This window comes from Leuciscus leuciscus (assembly GCF_965113295.1).
Source record: "Leuciscus leuciscus genome assembly, chromosome: 23".
NCBI classification, from domain to species: domain Eukaryota; kingdom Metazoa; phylum Chordata; class Actinopteri; order Cypriniformes; family Leuciscidae; genus Leuciscus; species Leuciscus leuciscus.
Window position 1 is genome coordinate 26151036 of NC_138747.1, and position 20109 is coordinate 26171144.

At 37.9% G+C, this 20109-nt stretch overlaps 1 protein-coding gene across 1 annotated transcript in view; it reads right to left on the reverse strand.

The window, feature by feature from the left end:
- ptprga (protein tyrosine phosphatase receptor type Ga) overlaps positions 1 to 20109 on the reverse strand; it is a 259858-nt gene that overhangs the window by 5053 nt on the left and 234696 nt on the right. The window contains exons 14-27 of the mRNA XM_082156366.1: positions 19257 to 19348; positions 13968 to 14059; positions 9377 to 9473; positions 8898 to 8980; positions 8678 to 8812; positions 8444 to 8578; positions 5883 to 6055; positions 5664 to 5799; positions 5425 to 5571; positions 4682 to 4775; positions 4290 to 4366; positions 3746 to 3874; positions 3374 to 3520; positions 2111 to 2253 (exon numbers count right to left, since the gene is read on the reverse strand). Of these exons, the coding sequence (XP_082012492.1) occupies positions 2111 to 2253; positions 3374 to 3520; positions 3746 to 3874; positions 4290 to 4366; positions 4682 to 4775; positions 5425 to 5571; positions 5664 to 5799; positions 5883 to 6055; positions 8444 to 8578; positions 8678 to 8812; positions 8898 to 8980; positions 9377 to 9473; positions 13968 to 14059; positions 19257 to 19348 (1680 nt within the window). The remainder of the gene's footprint in view (positions 1 to 2110; positions 2254 to 3373; positions 3521 to 3745; positions 3875 to 4289; positions 4367 to 4681; positions 4776 to 5424; positions 5572 to 5663; positions 5800 to 5882; positions 6056 to 8443; positions 8579 to 8677; positions 8813 to 8897; positions 8981 to 9376; positions 9474 to 13967; positions 14060 to 19256; positions 19349 to 20109) is intronic.

Here is a 20109-nt window from a genome sequence, read left to right on the forward strand (position 1 = left end):
ACACCAATGCTCTACTGTTTGAGCTACTGTCTGTACACCACACTACATGCGTACTGCACCCGAGCCCAACCGGTCCGTGCCCGAACCCGAGCCCACCTCCTTAAACGGGCCAGAGCATGGTACGCAGAGATCACATGAACCATGTGAAACCATGAAAATGAACCAGACTTTTGGGGTCAAACGTCCTCCAGCACGGTTCAGATCGCCTAGTGTGAGTAAAGCCAAGTAATGTGTAGTATAATACATAAAGTATAATGTGTCATATGCCAAGTTTAAAAAATATTAAACAAGAAATAAAGTGTAGGGCAGGACTTTTATTTCTATTATTGTTTCTTTGAGAATTGACTGGAACATGACATGTTGTGTCTATGTGATAAGAAGTTAAAGGATGAGGTTAAAAATGTGGGATTGGTGATGTCAGGTTTTTTTAGTATTATTGATATACTACTATTATAGTATTTATTAATATTTAAATTAGCTTTTATTTGTATATTTTCAGTTTTCAATCAATCAATTTTAGTTTGTTTAGTAATTTTGTTATATGCATCTGTCATTTGTATTGTTTAAAATATTTTATTTAGGTTTAATTTATTTTTATTTCAGTTAAAAATTTTAGGAGCTTTTACTTAAACGTATTTATTTTAGTTAGTTACCGAAGCAACATTTCTCATTTTTGTCTTCTGTCTTTTAAGTTTTTCAAGTTTTTAATCTAATATATATATAAAAAGCCTCTAAGTGCCATTTAAAATTTTCTTCTACAATGATCATTTTTATCAAGCTCGTATATTTAAGTTCCATAATTTCACTTAAATGACAATGAAAATGACCTATTAATTGTCATTTAAGTGAAATTACGGAACTTAAATATACGAGCTTGATAAAAATTATCATTCTAGAAGAAAATTTCAGATGGCACTTAGAGGCTTTTGCATCTGAACTCTTCATATATATATAAAATCATGCAAAATATGACCAAGAATGTGCATGAGGACATTTTTTTTTATAACTTTAAGACCTTTATGTTCTCATGAAACTAAAGTGTAGTGTAGTATTTATTTATTTAAAAAAATTAAAAAAAGAAAAGTGAAAAAAAGAAAAAGAAATAAATTCCACCAAGCATCTAAATAAGATGCTTTTTATAGATCATGGTACAGGCCATTTTCTGTCTCATTTCATCTTATGTTCTTGCTTCTCTCTCTGACAGCAGTGCAACATCTCCCTCCATAAACACTATATTTAAGTCTATGGGAATCGAATCCATTACTGTTTCTATTGTTTGACACACTAAGGCGCTGTGATCCAATTAGCTCTAACGAGTATTCCTTAATTTCAACAGACATCACTTTGCAACAAAACGATTAACAATGGCCCCTTCATGTTTATTCATTATGGTAATGTGGTTAGCTTGCCTCATCTGATAAACATGGCGGACTAATTGAGCTTTTCAAAATGTGTAATGTTACTATGGTATCACCCCTAAGAGCTTTCCAAAAGATGGCAGTCTTAATTAGCATTGCGTTCATTAGTGGTGAAGATATGCTAGTCTGTCAAATGCTCCTCCTGCAGGAGCTGTTGACAGAAGCAAAGATATGTCTCTACTGTGGAGTTATTTCTGCGCTCGCCGTCTCCCTGGTGTTTGACAGAGAGCTACTTCTGTCTTGAAGGAATGTGAACTCTTTGTAGTCTCGAAACGGAAGGCCTTTCGTTTCCACTCAGAGAAAATTGAGGCTGCCTCCATCAAATTTCTAGAAGGAGCTGAACATGAAGGATGGCCAAAAAAGCTGATCTATCAAGCTTTGAAATTGATCTATCAATCTATGAAAATTTATAAGGCTGAATTTCAATATGTCTGCTAGCTACAAAAAGTATGCATTATGTTGACGAAGTTAAGTGTATACGTATGAATCAAGTCACAAAACATCAACATTTTTTATAGTATGTTCCATTTCTGACATACTATATCAGATAGTTAGTATGCAAATTGTGATTGAATCAAATGTTTCTCTCACTCAACCCCTAAAGCCAGAGACAGTTATCAGGCTTAAACAGGTTTTCTAAGCCAAACTGTAAATTAAAAGAGGCACATTTCCATTAAAAGAGCATTACTTACTCATCATGCACTATAGTGGGTCCATCTCTGGTCATGGCCTCTTCTTTGATGACATTGATGAGCTCAAAGGTGCTGCTAATGGGAGCGTCAGGGTTTGGCCATTTTGGGCACTGAAAATGACGAACTTCTAAAACATAATCATCCTAAAGAGAGAAAAGAGGAGAGAGATAATAATTACAAATGATTTATATTGTTTAAAAAAAAACACACACACACACAAAAAAAAAGTTTCCACAAAAAATATATAGTAGCACAACCATGCCCGTTCATGTTTCATGAACACCAAATCCGCATATTATAATTTTTTCTGAAGAATCAAGTGACAGTGAAGCTTTGCCATCACAGAAATAAATTACATTCTTAAATATATTAAAAAACAAAACAGTTATTTTAAATTGTGTATTGGAAATATTTCACAATTACTGTATGCACTGTATTTTTGATTCAATAAATGCAGCCTTGTTGAGCATAATAGGTATTAAGATGCGTTTTGGTCGATCAGATCACAAGTGGACGACGCTAAAAACAGGTTTTGAAATGCTTTGAGCTTGTTCACTTTCGTCCACTTCCACAGGTAGTCGAAAACACATTTGACTGGATTGCTTTCATAGTGTAGACGCTCATGTGGTCGAATGTGTCCGGACAGCCACAAAAGACCGTCTACTCTCCGCCTACTGACCTAATGCATAAACATTATGGGAAAGGCGCTAGCCAGACAGGATTTAAACTTGTCGGCTGGAGACCCAAGTTTGGTTTGAATATGAAAATGTACCAAGCACAATGTTCTCTCATCATTCCTGATTTCTAACACACTCACAGCGTTCGCTGTGATCTTGAGACTCAGAGCAGAAACAAAAGCTGATGCTCTCCATATGTTTTTCCGTCGTCTCCGGGCGCGTTCATATGTGAATTACACACGCTTTTTTTGTCCATTACATCGAAAGACCATAGACCCTCCCCTCGATGAAATCAGGACAGAAGTCTTAGAAATCGACCAAAACGCATCTTAATACCAGGTGTAACAGGGCCTTAGACAACATTAAACAATCTTACCGACACAAAACTTTGAAAGGTAGTGCATATTAATAATTATTCAATATAAATTATAGTTAATGATATTATAACAATATTTATGATAAATATTATATTGTAAATTATATTATAATATTATATACAGTAACATAATATTAGATGAAATACATACAATTATAATTTATATATTCTATATAGTTTCAATCCACATCTTTTCCTCCAAAGACAGACCTGTGTGGCCTCCAGGATGAAGTCATGAATGATGATTTGCTCTTCATTGGAGAGACAGAGTCTGTCTTTACTGATAAGAGTGACTGTAAACGCCTCGCAGTTCATGGCTTCCTCTCGACTCGGCCAATACACAAACTCATCCTCCGCCTGCGGGAACAAACATGAGTGAGCATCAACACAGAGTAATCAGAGACTTTCAGAAAGACTGGTGCTCTTACAACCAATTCCCATAATTCACCGCTCACAATAAGACATCAGCTGACCTTGAGGAGCACAGTCTATAACATTAACTTGAGCTTCCCTCCTTAGAGGCAGGACATCACTCAAGGCAACAGGGAACTCTAGACTCTTCAGATGGTCTTGAATACCCACCAGGCCCTGGTTGTCTGGTAACATGACGATGATTTGAGCGTTGTGGTCCCAGATCATCCGCCAGAAATCTTTAGTGGTGTGAGGCAAGGGATGCTGGGTAATGATGAACTCATTGCTCCGGTAGTATCCCTAGTAGTAGTAAGAAAACGTTAAAAAAACAAAAGGACCAATCAATTCTTTTGGCTTTCAGTATACAACATTTAGATGTATATAACATTTCAGTCACTTAAATAATACCATCAGGGCTTAGGATATCACTTAGTAGTTCTAAATGCTTAATTACAATGAAGTTTTGCGTTTGATTCCCTAATGCCCGTTTTCTCATTGTCCTGTCTTCTTTAAGCCATGTATAAACCCTTTTCTTTGTACCATTTGAAAAAAAAAGTGTGCACAAAACCAGTGCACAGGTGCTAAAAACCAACATTACATCAAATGTTCATTCTTACAACCGTGAAACAGATCAGTTTTTCCCAGAACACTGAGTGCTAATTTGAAATCCAGTACAGGTTAATGTTTAACTGTAGTGGGGGTGTTGAGTACTCACCATTATATAAGACGCATTGATGTAATCAGTGCCTTTCATTCCAGGCAACGGTGCGAGACCAACACGTGCTCTTTCCGCTGAGAGGGACAAAAACAGCCAATCAGGATGCAGAATAAGAGAGCAGGTCAGGGATGTGATCTCATTAGCTCAAACCGTGCTGCAAGCACAGGTTTGTAATATGTGTTGCAATTTGGATACTAGAATAGAGATAACTATCATAAAGGGCCATGGTATGAGAAAAAGAATAAAAAAGAAAAGAAAATGGCCACAGACAACACAGCACACAATAAGCAATATGCAATAAATCAATTGGATGTGCAACTATATTTAGGTGGCAACAGATGCTTTAATGCTAATAAACCTTAATTGTCTTACATATTTTAGTTACTCACATGGGACAACAGAAGAGTTGCGGTTCTTCTCTTTGTTGCATTCTTTCTGAGCACTGAAGCACTCCACAAACCTTGCATTGCACTGAGTCACCAACTGTACATAAAGGAAAAATTATATATTGTTCTTTATTTCAAAGTAGCACGAATACATCACATAATACAAAGCCGACTTTTAGGATTCAACAGGAAGGGAATATGTCCAGTTGCAGTCTATGTACCATAAACAGAGAGAATTTCAGGGCTCAATAAACAAGACAAAAACCCAAGGAAAAAAACACAAAACGAAACAAAACAAAAGATTCATGACATTAAAGTACTGCAATTCCAATCTTTGGAACTCAACAGGAAGAAAATATGCCCTGCAGTTGTAGCCTACCAAAGAAAACATGATGAGGATTTATATTCAGGTTTTCAAGCCGAACCATAAAAAGTGAGAATTTCAAGGCTCAATAAAACATTTTATAAACTCATGAAACTCAAGCAGACCACATATCACACATTTTACCCACACAGAACCTGCCAGACTTGGGCTGTAAGTCACAGTGTGCAAACCAGGTATGAAATGATAAAGTATTAAGCGATAAACGTGAACCAATTTCATTCAAAATTCTTCTCCGCATAAATGTGCATTAAAAATATCTTCTGATATGCTGAGAATGTATCACGCATAGCAGTTCTGCGATCAGCTTGGACGGAAATTGCTTGTCAAAATGAGTTTGCATAAGGAAAGAGATAGTCCCCACCTTGAACTGCTTCTCTAGTCGTGTTTTGGCCCCTGGGCCCGGCGTCAGGATGTTGTTAACGTAACTGTGCAGCTGACTGGAGGGCACCTCTGTTTCCTTACCAAGAATGGCTTCCATCAAGGCATCGTGGATGAAGATATACTGCTCCTAAACACACAGAGACAGACAAATAAAACAGCAGCTTAAGAGACATGCTAGATGACACAAACAAACAGGACAGATTTGGACTGGGGACTCACCTCCGTTTGGACCAGGTAGTTTCTCTGAGTTCGTATATGTTTGAGGAAACCCAGCACATTGACTGAGCCTTTATCCTTCAGCTGTTGTAGCATGCTGTCAATCACAATGTAAGTTCCTGTCCTGCCCACACCAGCACTGAGGAAAACACATTAATAACATGTAAAACTGCTCTCTTCAGCCATTCAATTATCCTGTGGAAGTGTGTGTGTGTGTATTACCTGCAGTGTACAAGCATGGGGCCCATCTCTGGAGTCTGTGCGGCAGAGGACTTCCTGACGAAGGTGAGCACAGGTAACGTGTACTCAGGGACACCCATATCCGGCCACTGAGTGTAGTGATACTGCAGAACTGTTCTCTCACTCTGACGGCCCTTAGTGTTACCCTTCTGACCCTGCAAACATAAACAGAAGACAGTCTCACAACTACACATGACTCTTCAAAATAAAAGGACAAAGAAGAACACAGATGTCTGCTATTTTTAAAATAAACCAAAACGAGAAACAAAACAAATCAAGACACAAAAAGCAAAACAAAACAAAAAAGACACCCCCCCCCCACAAAAAAAACCCAAAACAAAAAGCAAAACAATAAACAAAGTAAAAAAAAAAAAACTAAAAAACAAAGCAAAGCAAAAAACAAATAAACAAAGTAAAAAACAAACAAAGTAAAAAACAAACAGTGCAAAGCAAAGCAAAACAAACAACCCAAAAAAGGATGCTTTTGCGCAATTGTATCTGACAGTCATTAAACCCAAACACCTGATTAATAACCATATGTGACCCTGGATCACAAAACCAGTCAGAAGTCGCATGGGTATATTTGTGGCAATAGCCAAAACATTGTATGGGTCAAAATGATCGATTTGTCTTTTATGCAAAAAATCATTAGGATACTAAGTAAAGATCAAGTAAAGATCATGAAGATATTTAGTAAATTTCCTACCGTAAATATATAAAACATTTATTTTTGTGAGTGAATGCAGCACAATTGCGAACATAAATGCACAGCTTTAAAGGTGATTTTCTCAATGTTTCGATTTTTTTGCACCCTCAGATTCCAGATTTGGTCAAATATTGTCCTATCCTAACAAACCATACATCAATGGAAAGCTCATTTATTCGGCTTTCAGATTATGTATAAATATCTATTTAAAAAAATGTACCCATGTGACCTGTGGTCCAGGGTCACATATCTTCAAATAACCCTTACTTGACATTCAAACTTGCAGCACTGATGTGTGATACTATTGTACAGAAGCCTGTCAGCTTTTTTAAACCATACATTACCATGCATGCATTTTTCCTTGTCGCATAAAAAAGTTGGCACCTAAACTCAAATCTAACAGGCTGCTATAAAAAGAGCCTTATTTCTTTGCCACCGGTGGCCTTGGTGTGGCTCTGCGTATTATGAAAGAGATTTACAGAGAAAGCAGATCACTCTCACTGACGCTGTGAAGGCCAGGACCTCGCATAAGCTCCTTAAGACTTTTCTCTCTGGCTTTTAATCCTCAACCGTGCCACAATCCTTCACACAGGTAAAGGAAAGCAGGTCAAACCATGCATAATTACTTTATGGATCATTATATTAAATGAGTGCCTTTTCCAGTTTGATGAGGTGATTTTAAAATGGATGTTTATAAAACTATATCTATCTGAATAATAAACAAAGGTTGTGTAACAGGGGAGCAAGGAAGGCATGTGGAGAAGAGGAACTAATGCAGGATATTTAACAAGCAAAGCAAATAGGAACCAAGGAACACAAAGGGCAGGAACACAACAAACAACTGACAACCCAACACACCAAACACTGGGGCTTATATACACAGGGACCTAGATTAGATCCCCCCCCCCCCCCCCCCCCCCCACAACTATATATCAAACACTAAATACATAAAAGTCCAAAGAAGAAACAAGTGATATGACAATCTCAAGCTAAATTTATTTTAATTGAGAACTTAGGACCCCTCATGAAGGAAAAACAAATCAAAACAGGGTAACAGGTTTGACAGTTTAATTTAACACACATTTAACACACACAAAAGTCTTGTGGTCAAACTTGTGAAACCATAAGGTGCTTCATAGATACTTAATCATGGTAACAAGGTTTTCAATGTTTAAATGTAAGGGTAGGCAATGTTTTTCATGAAAACTTTTTGTTATACTGGCTGAAACTCTCACAACCTGATAGCAACCAATAATGGAAGTGGTCTAAATATATATAAAATAATACATATATCTTCTGTGGAAGTCTCAGGAACAAAACATTTTCTTCTAATCATTGCATTCGGTTAAAAAAAAAATAAAAAAAAATAATAATGTACGTATACTGCGTTAGTCTAAACTGGGACTGGTCACAGCACTTGCATATTGTTGACCTATTGTTAGTTTAATTGCTTCTATTGCTCTCATCATTTGTATGTCACTTTGGATAAAAGCGTCTGCTAAATGACTAAATGTAAATGTACCTGCCTGTCAACCTATGTATTTCCATTTTATATCCATCAAATTGAGTATTTGCTAATAGAACAAGGAGAGGTTGGAAATACATGGGTGGGGAAAGGTAAAAAAAGAATAAATAAATACTGGCTTTTTGTTCATGTGTTTCAAAAATTGTCAATATTAACCAATTAACCAAAGTTGGCATCAGCTATTCATTGCCAAAGTGATTTTTTAACACATTCGTAGTAAATAATGGCACCCATTTTGTTGAATGATCCATTTTCAATGTGTTTTTTGGTTTAAGTAGCGCGAGAGAGGGAGGCGAATTAAAAAATGGTTACCTTCTTTACTTTGGTGTTTCTGATAGTGAAGATGCGGAGTGTGTAGCACGCCATAACTTTGGTTCTCTTCAGCGTCACCACAATATTACCATATTCTTCACTGTTCTCTGTCGGCCAATACTGGTCGCATTTTCTCTGTGAGATGCACACGAAAAGGGGATGAGTTTAAAGAGGATCATTTGAAACGAATGATTGTTCGATGATTCAGAAATTGTAATGGTTGTCATAACTCACTCTGCCTTTCTCCACCAGGTTAGTGATCATGACTATAATGCCGGTGTTCTGTTCCCACACCATCCGCCAGAAGTCTTCAAACGTGGATTTGAGAGGACCCTGAGCTGCAACGTAGGCCTTGGGTTTATTGTAGCCCTGTAGAGGAGAGAGATACAGAAATATACATCACAGTCAAGTTATTATTCATACTGAAGCCCTCACATCTGCAGACATCACTCACATCCACATAGTTGGCATTGATGTAGTCACTGTGTTTGGAGTCTTTGCCTGCCAGAGGCCTGAGCTTCACTCGACTGTGGTCGTCTGGAGGAAGAAAGAGAGATGGACAGTGAGAGACACGTCTGATGTCTGACCTACAGTCTGAGACCACAATCAAAATATGCAATTCAAAATAGCATTCAAATATGCAAACAAATAGAAAACTGTGGAAACATTATGATGATCCTTCAGAAATCATTCTAATATGCTGATTTGCTGCTCAAGAAACATTTCTGATTATTATCAAAGTTGTAAAGAGTTGTGCTGCTTTATATTTCTGTGGAAACCGTGAAACAATTTCCAAAGAACAACTTTGATTAGATACAGAAATCTTTTGTAACATTATAAATGTCTTTACTGTCCATCCCTGCAATAATATAATTTGTAATGAAAAAAAGGTGGTCTCAGACTTTTGGACCCCTAGCGTAGAAAGAGACTCACAGGCTATGATGTTGATGTATCTGTTTTTGTGCTTGTTGTCAGGGTGATTGGAGTGTTCTGATGTGATCTTCATATCTGCTGTACAGCGCTGCACTTCCTACAACACACACACAAGACATCATACATTTCATTTTTTTTCATCATACAAAAAACTCCTTTTCATAAACATAACATTTACAGTGCAGGAAAGAAAGAAATGTAATTTTCCCCAATACTCAAACCAAGTGGCATCTGCAAACAAATGATCCTTTAAGGTTATTTAATAAAAAATTTTTTACAGAAAAGGTGATTTTCAGTGTTCCTCAAGTTCACATAAACTTTACCACCGGTGAAGTTTACATTTACATTTATTCATTCATCAGATGCTTAACAAGTGATAACAAGTGATTCATCTAATAAAATGGATGTAGATGTAATTCATCACATTAACAACTACATGAACCAAAAAGTGATCAAATACTTTTTGGAATCATTTTGAACAGTATATAAATTGTTTTTATAATTTGCTTTTACAGTTTGTTATCTAATACAATGATATTCATACATTGTTACATGTGACATACAATTACTGTGCATTTCCACAAATTTTCTCCAGTTTGCAGGCATCATGTACAGCAGGTTCCGCACTGCTAACAGATCTCTCAATAAACACACGAACACATGACACAACAGAAACGTTGACATTTAAGTGACATACTTGAAAACAAGAATTGGCTGCGTGTGCATTAGTTGGATGTGTGTTTGTATTGCGTTTGGAGGGTGTGTGGACACGGTCGTTTAAAACCACAAATCTGCCAGGGGCTGTTTTCAATAACTCTCTCATCTGCGCGCACACACACACACACACACACACACACACACACACACACACACACACACACACACACACACACACACACACACACACACACACACACACACACACACACACACACACACACACACACACACACACACACACACACACACACACACACACACACACACACACACACACACACACACACACACACACACACACACACACACACACACACACACGCACGTGTGGTTTCTGGTTACCTGCACCTGAACTAACCCCGCTCACATTCTGAGAAGAGCTGCTACTTCACACAAGGTCACAGGATAAAGTCAGCATTTATGTGAGGACTGTCATTTCTATTCATGTGACCTGTGATGTCATATGTGATGCTGGTGGTATTACGTGAGGTTTTTTCTTTTAAGTCATCGTGAACAACCAAAGTATTCAAAAAAAAAAAAAAAGTTACATTGGGAATTGATTGGATGATGAAAAGTGCGCTTTCCATTATCTGAATGCAAAACAAGTAAACATCAAGCCTGCTGGGAAATGAGACGCGGAGGCTGAGAGTCAAGTTCACCCTGGAGAACATCTCGATGTACAGTGTCTCACTGGTTAACATGAAGAGAACATCAAGAAAACCGAGACGTTTTTGTCCATGTCCATGCTAAACTGTACAATTCAGTGTCAAGAAATGAATGTAATGTTATCTTAGTAAATATCAAATATTTGTTTATACATTTTTTGATGTCTGTGAATAAATGTCCTATTTCAAAAACTCTAGAATGGGTTAAAGTCATTTTTATTTGGAATAATTGAATCAGTGTCTGGTGCAGAGGGGTTACTGTGGTACAGTTATAGGTACGTTCTAGGAAATCTTAACGAACAAATTCAATCTTACATATTAATTCAATCGTCCATATGATGATGAAGTGCTTGGATTATTTCTATTAATTAAGCAAAAGATCAAAACAAGACATTGTTTGTATAGTATTGATTATTGACATACATCCATCCATCTTTCGTTTATTAACATTATAAGTGCACCTCAATGAATATATAAAAATAATAAAATCCATGTCATGACCTCTTTAAAAATTTGGGAAGGTTCTGAGAATGTTTTGGGAACTAAACATATTTAGCTTATTCATTATTTGCTATTTACTATTCCATTAACACTGACCGGAATAAAATTAAGTTGTTTTTTGTTGCTAAGACATTTGAAAGGCTGTATGACCTACAACAGCAGTCTAAAATAATTTCTAAACAGCTATTTGGCTGTACAGTTATTATGTTGTTAGGCTATTATATTATTTGGTAATTTTATCTTAGTAAAAATATCAATTAAATAATAACATCTTAAAAGAGTTGATATTATCATAAAAGAGGTTGAGGAACCAATAACATTTTTATAAAAGATAAAATGATTGATTTTATGTTGTCTTTAAAGAGTCTTACAGCATTAAAACTAATTAAATGACTAAATAAATAACACAAAACTACAATAAAACTATGAAAGGAAATAAGCATGTCCTCCACTGTTTTTTTCTCAGACTCTATCTTCCTCTCTGATGGTCTCCATTCACTCTTCTCTCGTTTTCAGCTGAATGCCAAACTTCTCCAAGTGTCCTGTTCCTTTTTTCCTTTGAGTCAGTTTTCTTCCCCCTCCCCCGTCTAAAAACCCTCACGCCCGGGCCGCATATAATCCAAGTGCCTGTCCAGGCCAAGCCGAAACCCCTCCTGTCCTCCCTGGCTCCCATGATCACTGCCACCCCAGCCACTGCTTCTTTTTTTCCCGCCCCAGTTGCACAAAGCCACTTGTCAGGGGCCTGGGGGCTCCGTCCAAAGGGGGTTTGGCTCAGCTGTCCTCCCTCTTCTTCTCTGCTCGAGTAGTGGAGGCGAGAGAGAGGGGTCAGGAACCACAGAGGAATCCATTGAGGGGAAACAGCACCAGAAACCCCCCTGGAACCACTTCCCAATGTCCATCAAACCCACATGAGCGCAGGCACACACTTTCTGAGGAACAAAGGGGCCAAGTGAGGCCCTCAGAGGAACCTTGGTGACCCACACACCTCCCCTTCTCTCCTCCCCTCATTCTCTTCTCCGAATGAGGGAAAGTAGACATACTTTGAAACTAAATTCAAAGATTTTCCTTTCCATTTTGACAAACACAACAGACATAAGCTACATTCACAGTGTTCTGGACTGACAAATGTATTTACTAACAGGTGCGTGGCAAAAACAATAGGGCTGTCATTCAATTTTGATTAATTAAACAAATATATTTTGAAAAATGAAGGTGGCAAAATTGAGTTGTCACGTAAATACAAAAACGTCAGAAATGTATAACTGTCCATGCGAACTGACCAAAAACGAGCAGCTGGCTATGTGTAATTTATCAGTGTCAGAAATTAATGTTTATGAAATGAAATTTCATGAATTTTTTTTTGCTTTTATTGGGATTTTTTTTCTAACATAACAAAACATGATTTTAATTTAATTTAATTTAAACTTCCAAAATGAATTTTTTAATATATAATCGTTTTAATTTTTAATGTTTTATTTATAAGATTAACTTTGAACTAAACTACTTAAAGAGTTTTTCCAACCTATCAAAGCAAGCTATTAATAATTTAATTTAATTTGTTAAGTTAAGTTAAGTTAAGTTAAGTTAAGTTAAGTTAAGTTAAATTAAGTTAAAGTTAAGTAACTTCCAAACTTCCAAAATACATTTAAATTTTTTTTGTTTTAAATATAAGATTAACTTTGAACTAAACTACTTAAAATTAGCCGGGTCACAGATTCAAGCAAAATCTGTATAACTTATACATAAAGAAATGATTTTACAAATAAAATTTTTTAATAATTTGTGGAGTATTTTTGCCCCATATAATCTTAATATTTATTATAAAATAAAATGAAATGAAAGAATAAATAAATCATTAAGCAAGCTCGTAAAACAAATAAAATGAAATACAAATAAATAAAAGCAGGTACTGTTAGTGGTGCATACTTTCAACTGAAGACCGGCTCAGATTGTATCGCTGAACTGCTTATACTTAAATCATCATTGATTGGTGAAACAATACATTTTGGCTACGACCTCAAACATTTGTCTGCAACAGCAAACGCATCTGAGCAAAAATGTAGTAATGTGGGCACGGCCAAAGCTATTACTGCAGAAAAGACCTCCAGAACATCAGGATACTTCAGAATCCTGATCCACAGAGGACACAATAAACCCAGCATGTGTGTGTGTGTGTGTGCGCACACCTCTGACCTGCAGGCGATCATCGGTTGCCAAACATTTGAGATCATTCATTGATATTCACCTGTGCAACTGAAAGCACAAGCAGACGCTGTGGCCCAAGACTCAATGGTTAACTAATTACCAGTCATCCTTGTACAAACTGCCATCACATTAGTCGGACAGAATGTTGTTGCGGTTTTCTGGCTTCTGCGCCGCACTAACACACACACAGCAGAGAGAGTCCAAACTCGGTGTGAAAAAAGATGCCAACGTTCAGATGGCCTAATTCATTCTCACACAGGCTGAGTTCAACTGGCTTGTCCTGTCCAGCCACCTGCCAGAAACCAACATCTGCGGAGGGACCCCGGCCCAGCTGTTCTCAGGCACACACCAGAACATGTCAACAGAACCACTGCAGCGAGGCCGAGGAACCACATGAGACGGGACCTCTGTTTACAAAAGTCTGAGGGAGTTTGCTGAGAGTGAAGAGTTATAGAGACGGGACGGGACACACTTGTAAAGTGTGTGTGCGCAGATCTTACCTCAAAATCTTCTGAGAAGCCGTGTTGGTTGTTGGAGTAGAGTTCTGATACATGCTTGATAAACTGTTTAACAGGGATGGCCTCCATATCATCTGAAACAGAAACAAAAAAGAGATGCATTTTCGCTTTTGTTGTCTTATCATAAGAAAACAGGACTTACCATCAAAGTGAAGTTAGTATGCCTGTTAAAAATATACAACATTTTGACCGTTAATCATTTTCAGTGTTCATTATTTTGGATAAAACAACAAACAAAAGATAAATAAAAATGATTTACCAATAAATAAAATTATGAATATAATTGTTATTCAATATTTTATACAATTATATAAAATTACACAATAACTTATATGCTTTTCCTTTAATTAAATTTTAGATTTTCAATGTGATTGGCACTGAGGGAATACTTTTGGCATAGATAATATTAGCAAAAATATATATTTTTTTATGCTGTCACATTTTTGAAAACTGCACTACAACAATAGATTTGACTATCAGTTCTGGCAGCAAAAGTAGCATACAAGTGTCTCCAGTGCAGGCACATTGATCCTTCTTAACGACAGCATCTGTGCTTTAATTGGTTTACTTGCTGATAAGATAATCAACAACTCAATGTGTTGACTGTTCAACTTCAGTCACGGCGAAAGAGTAACACTTGACCTTGACGCACAACGTAATGACGAACGCGGTTGCCCAGCCCTGTTTGTTTGAACCGCGAAAGGCGTCAAAGCTTACGCTACTCCTACACCCTACGTCATACATCGTCAAGTGTTACTCTTTTGCCGCAAGTCGACTTGCGTACGTCCGTCTGCTGGAAGCTAGTTATTTTAGTCTATAAAGTTGTAAATATGGATATTTGTCTTACACGATCACATCGCTTCACTTCAGAAGGCCTTTATTAACCCCCGGAGACGTGTGGAGCACTTTAATCATGAATGGATGCGCTTTCCAAACAAATATACCCATTCACTCCCATTATAAAGTTAGGAAGAGCCAGGACATTTTTAAAGGTCCCGTGTGTATGTGAAGTTTCAGCTCAAAATACCCAACAGATAATTTTTTACAGCATGTTTAAATTGTCATTTTTTGGGGCTCAGAAAAACGCGCTGTTTTAGTGTGTGCCCTTTAAATGCAAATAAGCTGCTGCTGCACGACCCAGAGGGCGGAGCTTCATGAGCTCGCGCTCAGTCTCTCAGGACAATTTCATCTCACGGAATGATGATAATATCAGAAACTCTCAGTAACGGTGTTCATTTCGAGTTGGACAATAATGCCTACAGAGTCAGAGTGCTGTATAGAGATGGAACAGGTATAGTTTAGTAGTTTAATTACGGTTATTATAACGTATTTGTCATCTGCTTGTATGTATCCATTATTTATTAATAGCCTACAAGTCTGCTGTTTCGGACCAGGTCCGAATGATGATCAAACATATACTGATGAGTTTAATAAAGTTTATTGTACATCACACAAAATATGAAGCGTCAGTTTTACTTCAGAAAATCACCGTAAGAGCTGAGTAAACACAGTAAGTTATAAGAGGTGCGCAAGTACATAAACGAATTTCGGTAGAGTTGAGGGAGCATTCCTGTGGGCGGAGGTTAGTCAAAAAACTGTTCTACTGACGTCATTAAAGAAGGAAGTAGAGGGATGTAGTCCAAACGGGCCGTTCGATGTAGGCGACTTCTGTTAAATAAAATATCTCGCTTGGCATTGAACTTTGAGCTTTATAATTTTACAGATATTATTTATACTCTAACAACAACATTACACACTAACAAAAGTTTGAAACATGGGATCACGAAGAACGGGACCTTTAATATAACTCCAATTGTATTCGTCTGAAAGAAGAGACATAAACACCTAGGATGGCTTCAGGGTGAGTAAATCATGGGCTAATTTTCATTCTTGGGTGAACTATCCCTTTAACACTAATAAAGGTGATTCACGCACCTTCTGTCTTTTTCCTAAAGTGTCTACAGCTGAATACTGCTAACAAACAAATTTTGGCATCCATTGACGCCAGAAACAAACTGGGAAATTCAGCCAGAAACTGAAGGCTCTATTTAGCAGGAAAGCGTCCATGTTTGAAAGGACAGTGAACTCGAAGTGCCATATGAGCCGGAGCCAGCGGAGAGAGAGAGGCTGCTGTCCACACTAAATGGATCTTTGTAAAATACAGAGGCCAGTCCTCGCCAAGCTGGAACACAGATGCCTAAATTGGATTGAGGGCACAGTGCCAACGTTATTGTGAGTCGTGCCACCACACAACAATGAAAATTGGTTCCAATGAAGTGCTTATGGGAAAGCCCGAGCAAATCAATGGCTCTCGTTGCATTAAGATCTGGGTTCCACAACACTGACTAACCCGGACCTGAATTGGACACATACTGTCCACACACACACACAAACACACACACACACACACACACACACACACACACACACACACACACACACACACACACACACACACACACACACACACACACACACACACACACACACACACACACACACACACACACACACACACACACACACACACACACACACACACACAAAGGCAATGAGCCAAAGTGAGATAGACTCAGACGAAGCCATTTTCTTGGCTCCTAACCTTAATGGCTAATGGGTATGCATGTAAAAGTGTGTGTGTACATGCAGAGGGACCAGATAAACAACACTTTTCTTCTCTGGTAACCGCAGAGTCCCTGCACAAACCTAACAAGACCACATATCCTCAAACAGCTCTCTCAAAATATCTACTTTGTCTATATTCAACAAACTCTTCAATGTAGCTCACACTCCGCCAATCCAGCTTACAGTAAACATGACACGACCAGCCATTCCAGAAAATCTTTTCTTAAAAACAGGAACTCCATTCCAAAATTCCCAACCATCGAGTGTTATGGGTACAGCAGCTAGACTTATGTAGCTACAGAAAAGAGTTGTGCTTACTAGGGATGCACGATATATCAGCCACCATATCGGTATCGGCTGACATGTTCATTTTTTAAGCTATCGTTATTAGCCCGATGAGAAAATTTGGCCGATATTATATAGGATTAAATAAATAATGGATTATTTCCATCTGCTGAGACACTTCAGATGCGCACTGTTTGCCATGATGGTTTTTAATTGCTTGAAATATGATTGGAATCACTTCAAAAACAGGGAAATACAGTTAAGTGCAACATGTGCAGCACAAGTCTGTCATATAGGCTACATAAAATTATAATGAGAACATTATAATTGTGTGCTTGGGACATGGCTTTTAAAGGTGAGTCTTGTTTTTGTAAAAAAAAATTGGATTTAGATTTATAGGCCAGTATATCAGTTATCGACCTCCAAATATAAAGAATGATCGGTTATTGGTATTGGCCAACATTTTCATTTCGGTGCATACCTGCGCAAAACACACTGCCATGATGCTAGGATGGGGAGGATGGTTGCTAGGGTCTGTTGCGAGGGGTTGCTAGGACATTCATAGGGAGTCGTGGATAGTTTCCAGGGTGTTGATAAGGTGCTGTGAGTGGCTGCTATGTCTTTGCTTGGTGGTTGCTTGAGTGTTATGGGTGGTTGACAGGGTGCCATGGGTAGATGTAGGTAGTTGTCAGGACATTTCTAGTTGGTTGCCAGGGTGTTGCTAGCTAGGCATTTGCTCGGGTGTTGTTGGTGGTTGTAAGGGAATTGCTAGGCGATTGCTAGGACATTAATCGGGTGTTGTGGTTGGTTGACAGAGTATTGATGGGGAGTTGAGGATGGTTGTTAGGTCCTAGCTTGGTAATTGCTGGAGTGTCATGAGTGGGTGATAGGGTATTGCTCAGGGGTTGTCAGGGCGTTGCTACCCAGGTAGTTGCTTGTGTATTGTTGATGGTTGTTAGGGACTTTTGGGTGGTCGTCAGGGCATTTCTAGGCTGTTACTGGGGTGCTGTGGGTATTTGTCAGGGCATTAATAAGATGTTGTGGGTGGTTGCCAGGGCGTTGATGGCAAGTTGCTGAAAAGTTATGAGTGGTTGGTAGGGTGTTGCTAAATGGCTGCTAGGGCATTGATAGGGTATCATGGGTAGCTGCACGTGGTTGTCAGGACATTACTAGGAGGTTGCTAGGGCTTTGCTAGCCAGGTTGTTGCTCAGGTGTTATTGGCAACTACTAGGGTGTTGCTAGGTGGTTTCTGGGGTGTTGTTGATGGTTAAGGCAAATCACACCACACAGACAAACGCCAGCAAACAAGTTTGCCGTTGGATTTAGGATTTTATGAAAAATATCTGTCATGTTCACACTGTCCCAACAGACACCAACAAACCGAACATGTTTAGTCGGGTGAAAACCGACCCCGACCAACGCCAATAGGATTTTGGCGACCAACCCCAACCAACGCCAACGACAGGGGTAACCAAACCAACCCCGACCAATGCCAACGACAGGGGTAACACACTGATCTGACAAAACCCAACAAACATGTTTGTTGGTGTTTGTCTGTGTGGAGTGAATTGGCCTTTAGGCAGTGCTAGGGTGTTCAGGGTAGTTGTTTACTGACCCAAGTCAAACAAACCACACCCAAGTTTATAATATAATTATAATAATTAGATATAGATCGGGTGGTTCCTTGAATGCAAGTCTATGGGATTTTTTTTTACCCATTTGATTGACCACCAGGTCAAAATTAACACTTAGAATAGAAAGTCAAAGGATTTGACGAATCATTCAACAACACATGATGTGAGAGGAAGTCTACTATTTAGTAGGCTAGGAATTCGTTCAAATTGTAAAAGTGAAACTGCAAGTACCATACAATAAGAAAGAGAAAATTCTGATGAAATCAACCACAAGGTGGCGCTATACCCAACGCCTAATGCTTGTGAACACAGCTGGTTTCCTCCGTTTCCCAGAAGCTGAAAACGTCATTATAGCCACTTCATGTCAAAATCAATGCAGAAATTGATTTTTTAGATTCCACACTAATCGCACAGAATAACAGTCTGTAGAGAACACAGAGATAAGGTCTATTCCACACAAACACACATATGCTAAGACGACAGCCACAGTTTGTGGAATCTTGGCACTGTTAAAAATCTTATGTAATCCAACCTTTTACCTATAATGCAATAGGTAAGAAAGAAAGACATACACTTACAATGTTTTGTTTCATCATATTGACATTAGATCATATCAAACCACCTGTTATCTATGAATTTTTCCTTATGTAACTGGATCACAGTGGATTGTATCTTTAGGTCATATCAAAGCGTTTGACTGATCTGAGATCTGTTAGATGACACCTACCTGGGATAGGGATGACTGGGATGCTCTCATTGGGCACAACTCTGGGTGAGTTACTGTCTTCAACGTAGAAATGAGCCGTTTGGAAACACCTCCTGTGGAAGAGAGACAAGGAGAGACGGTCAAGTGACGTAATGGCCGTTCAGCGCTGCTTTAATGTCTCCAGGAGGTGTGGTTTAGGTGACAATCCCCACCAGAGTAAACACACAGTCTGTTGGGTACGTATAACAGGATCAAGATGAACTTTGAACCCTCTTTTTAAAGAACAAATCAAACACTCACAACATAGATTAGAGCCCCACACTTCAAACACTAGAGCCTCAATGCACATGCTTGCTTAAAGAAATAGCTCACAAAAATGCAAATCTTATCATTTTCTCACTCTCATGTGTTTACAGTACAACTCTATATATACTACTGTGAAATGCAAAAAGTTATTTTTTAGTTATACTTTTATGTATTTCTATAGCAGTGAATAGTAAGCTTGAACATTCTGCTAAACTTCCCCTTTTGTGTTCCACGTAAGAAAGAAAGTCATAGAGATTTGGAACGATATAATTGAGTGAATGATAAAGAGAATTATTTCATTTTTTTATAACAATCCCCCATATATAGACACACATATTTAAAGTCATAGTTATTGTTTTGTTTTTTAAATATTAAAATGATTTAAAAAGGTACAGGCTAACCCAAACTCGCCACGTAAAATAAACCATTTAACTTTTTATTATTTTTTATTATTATAATGATCAAACACAATATTTTAATACAATTTTCACATTTAACATTATTATTTTATATAATTATAATGAATTAAATTAATAAATTAATGAATGTAAATAAATAAATAAAATAA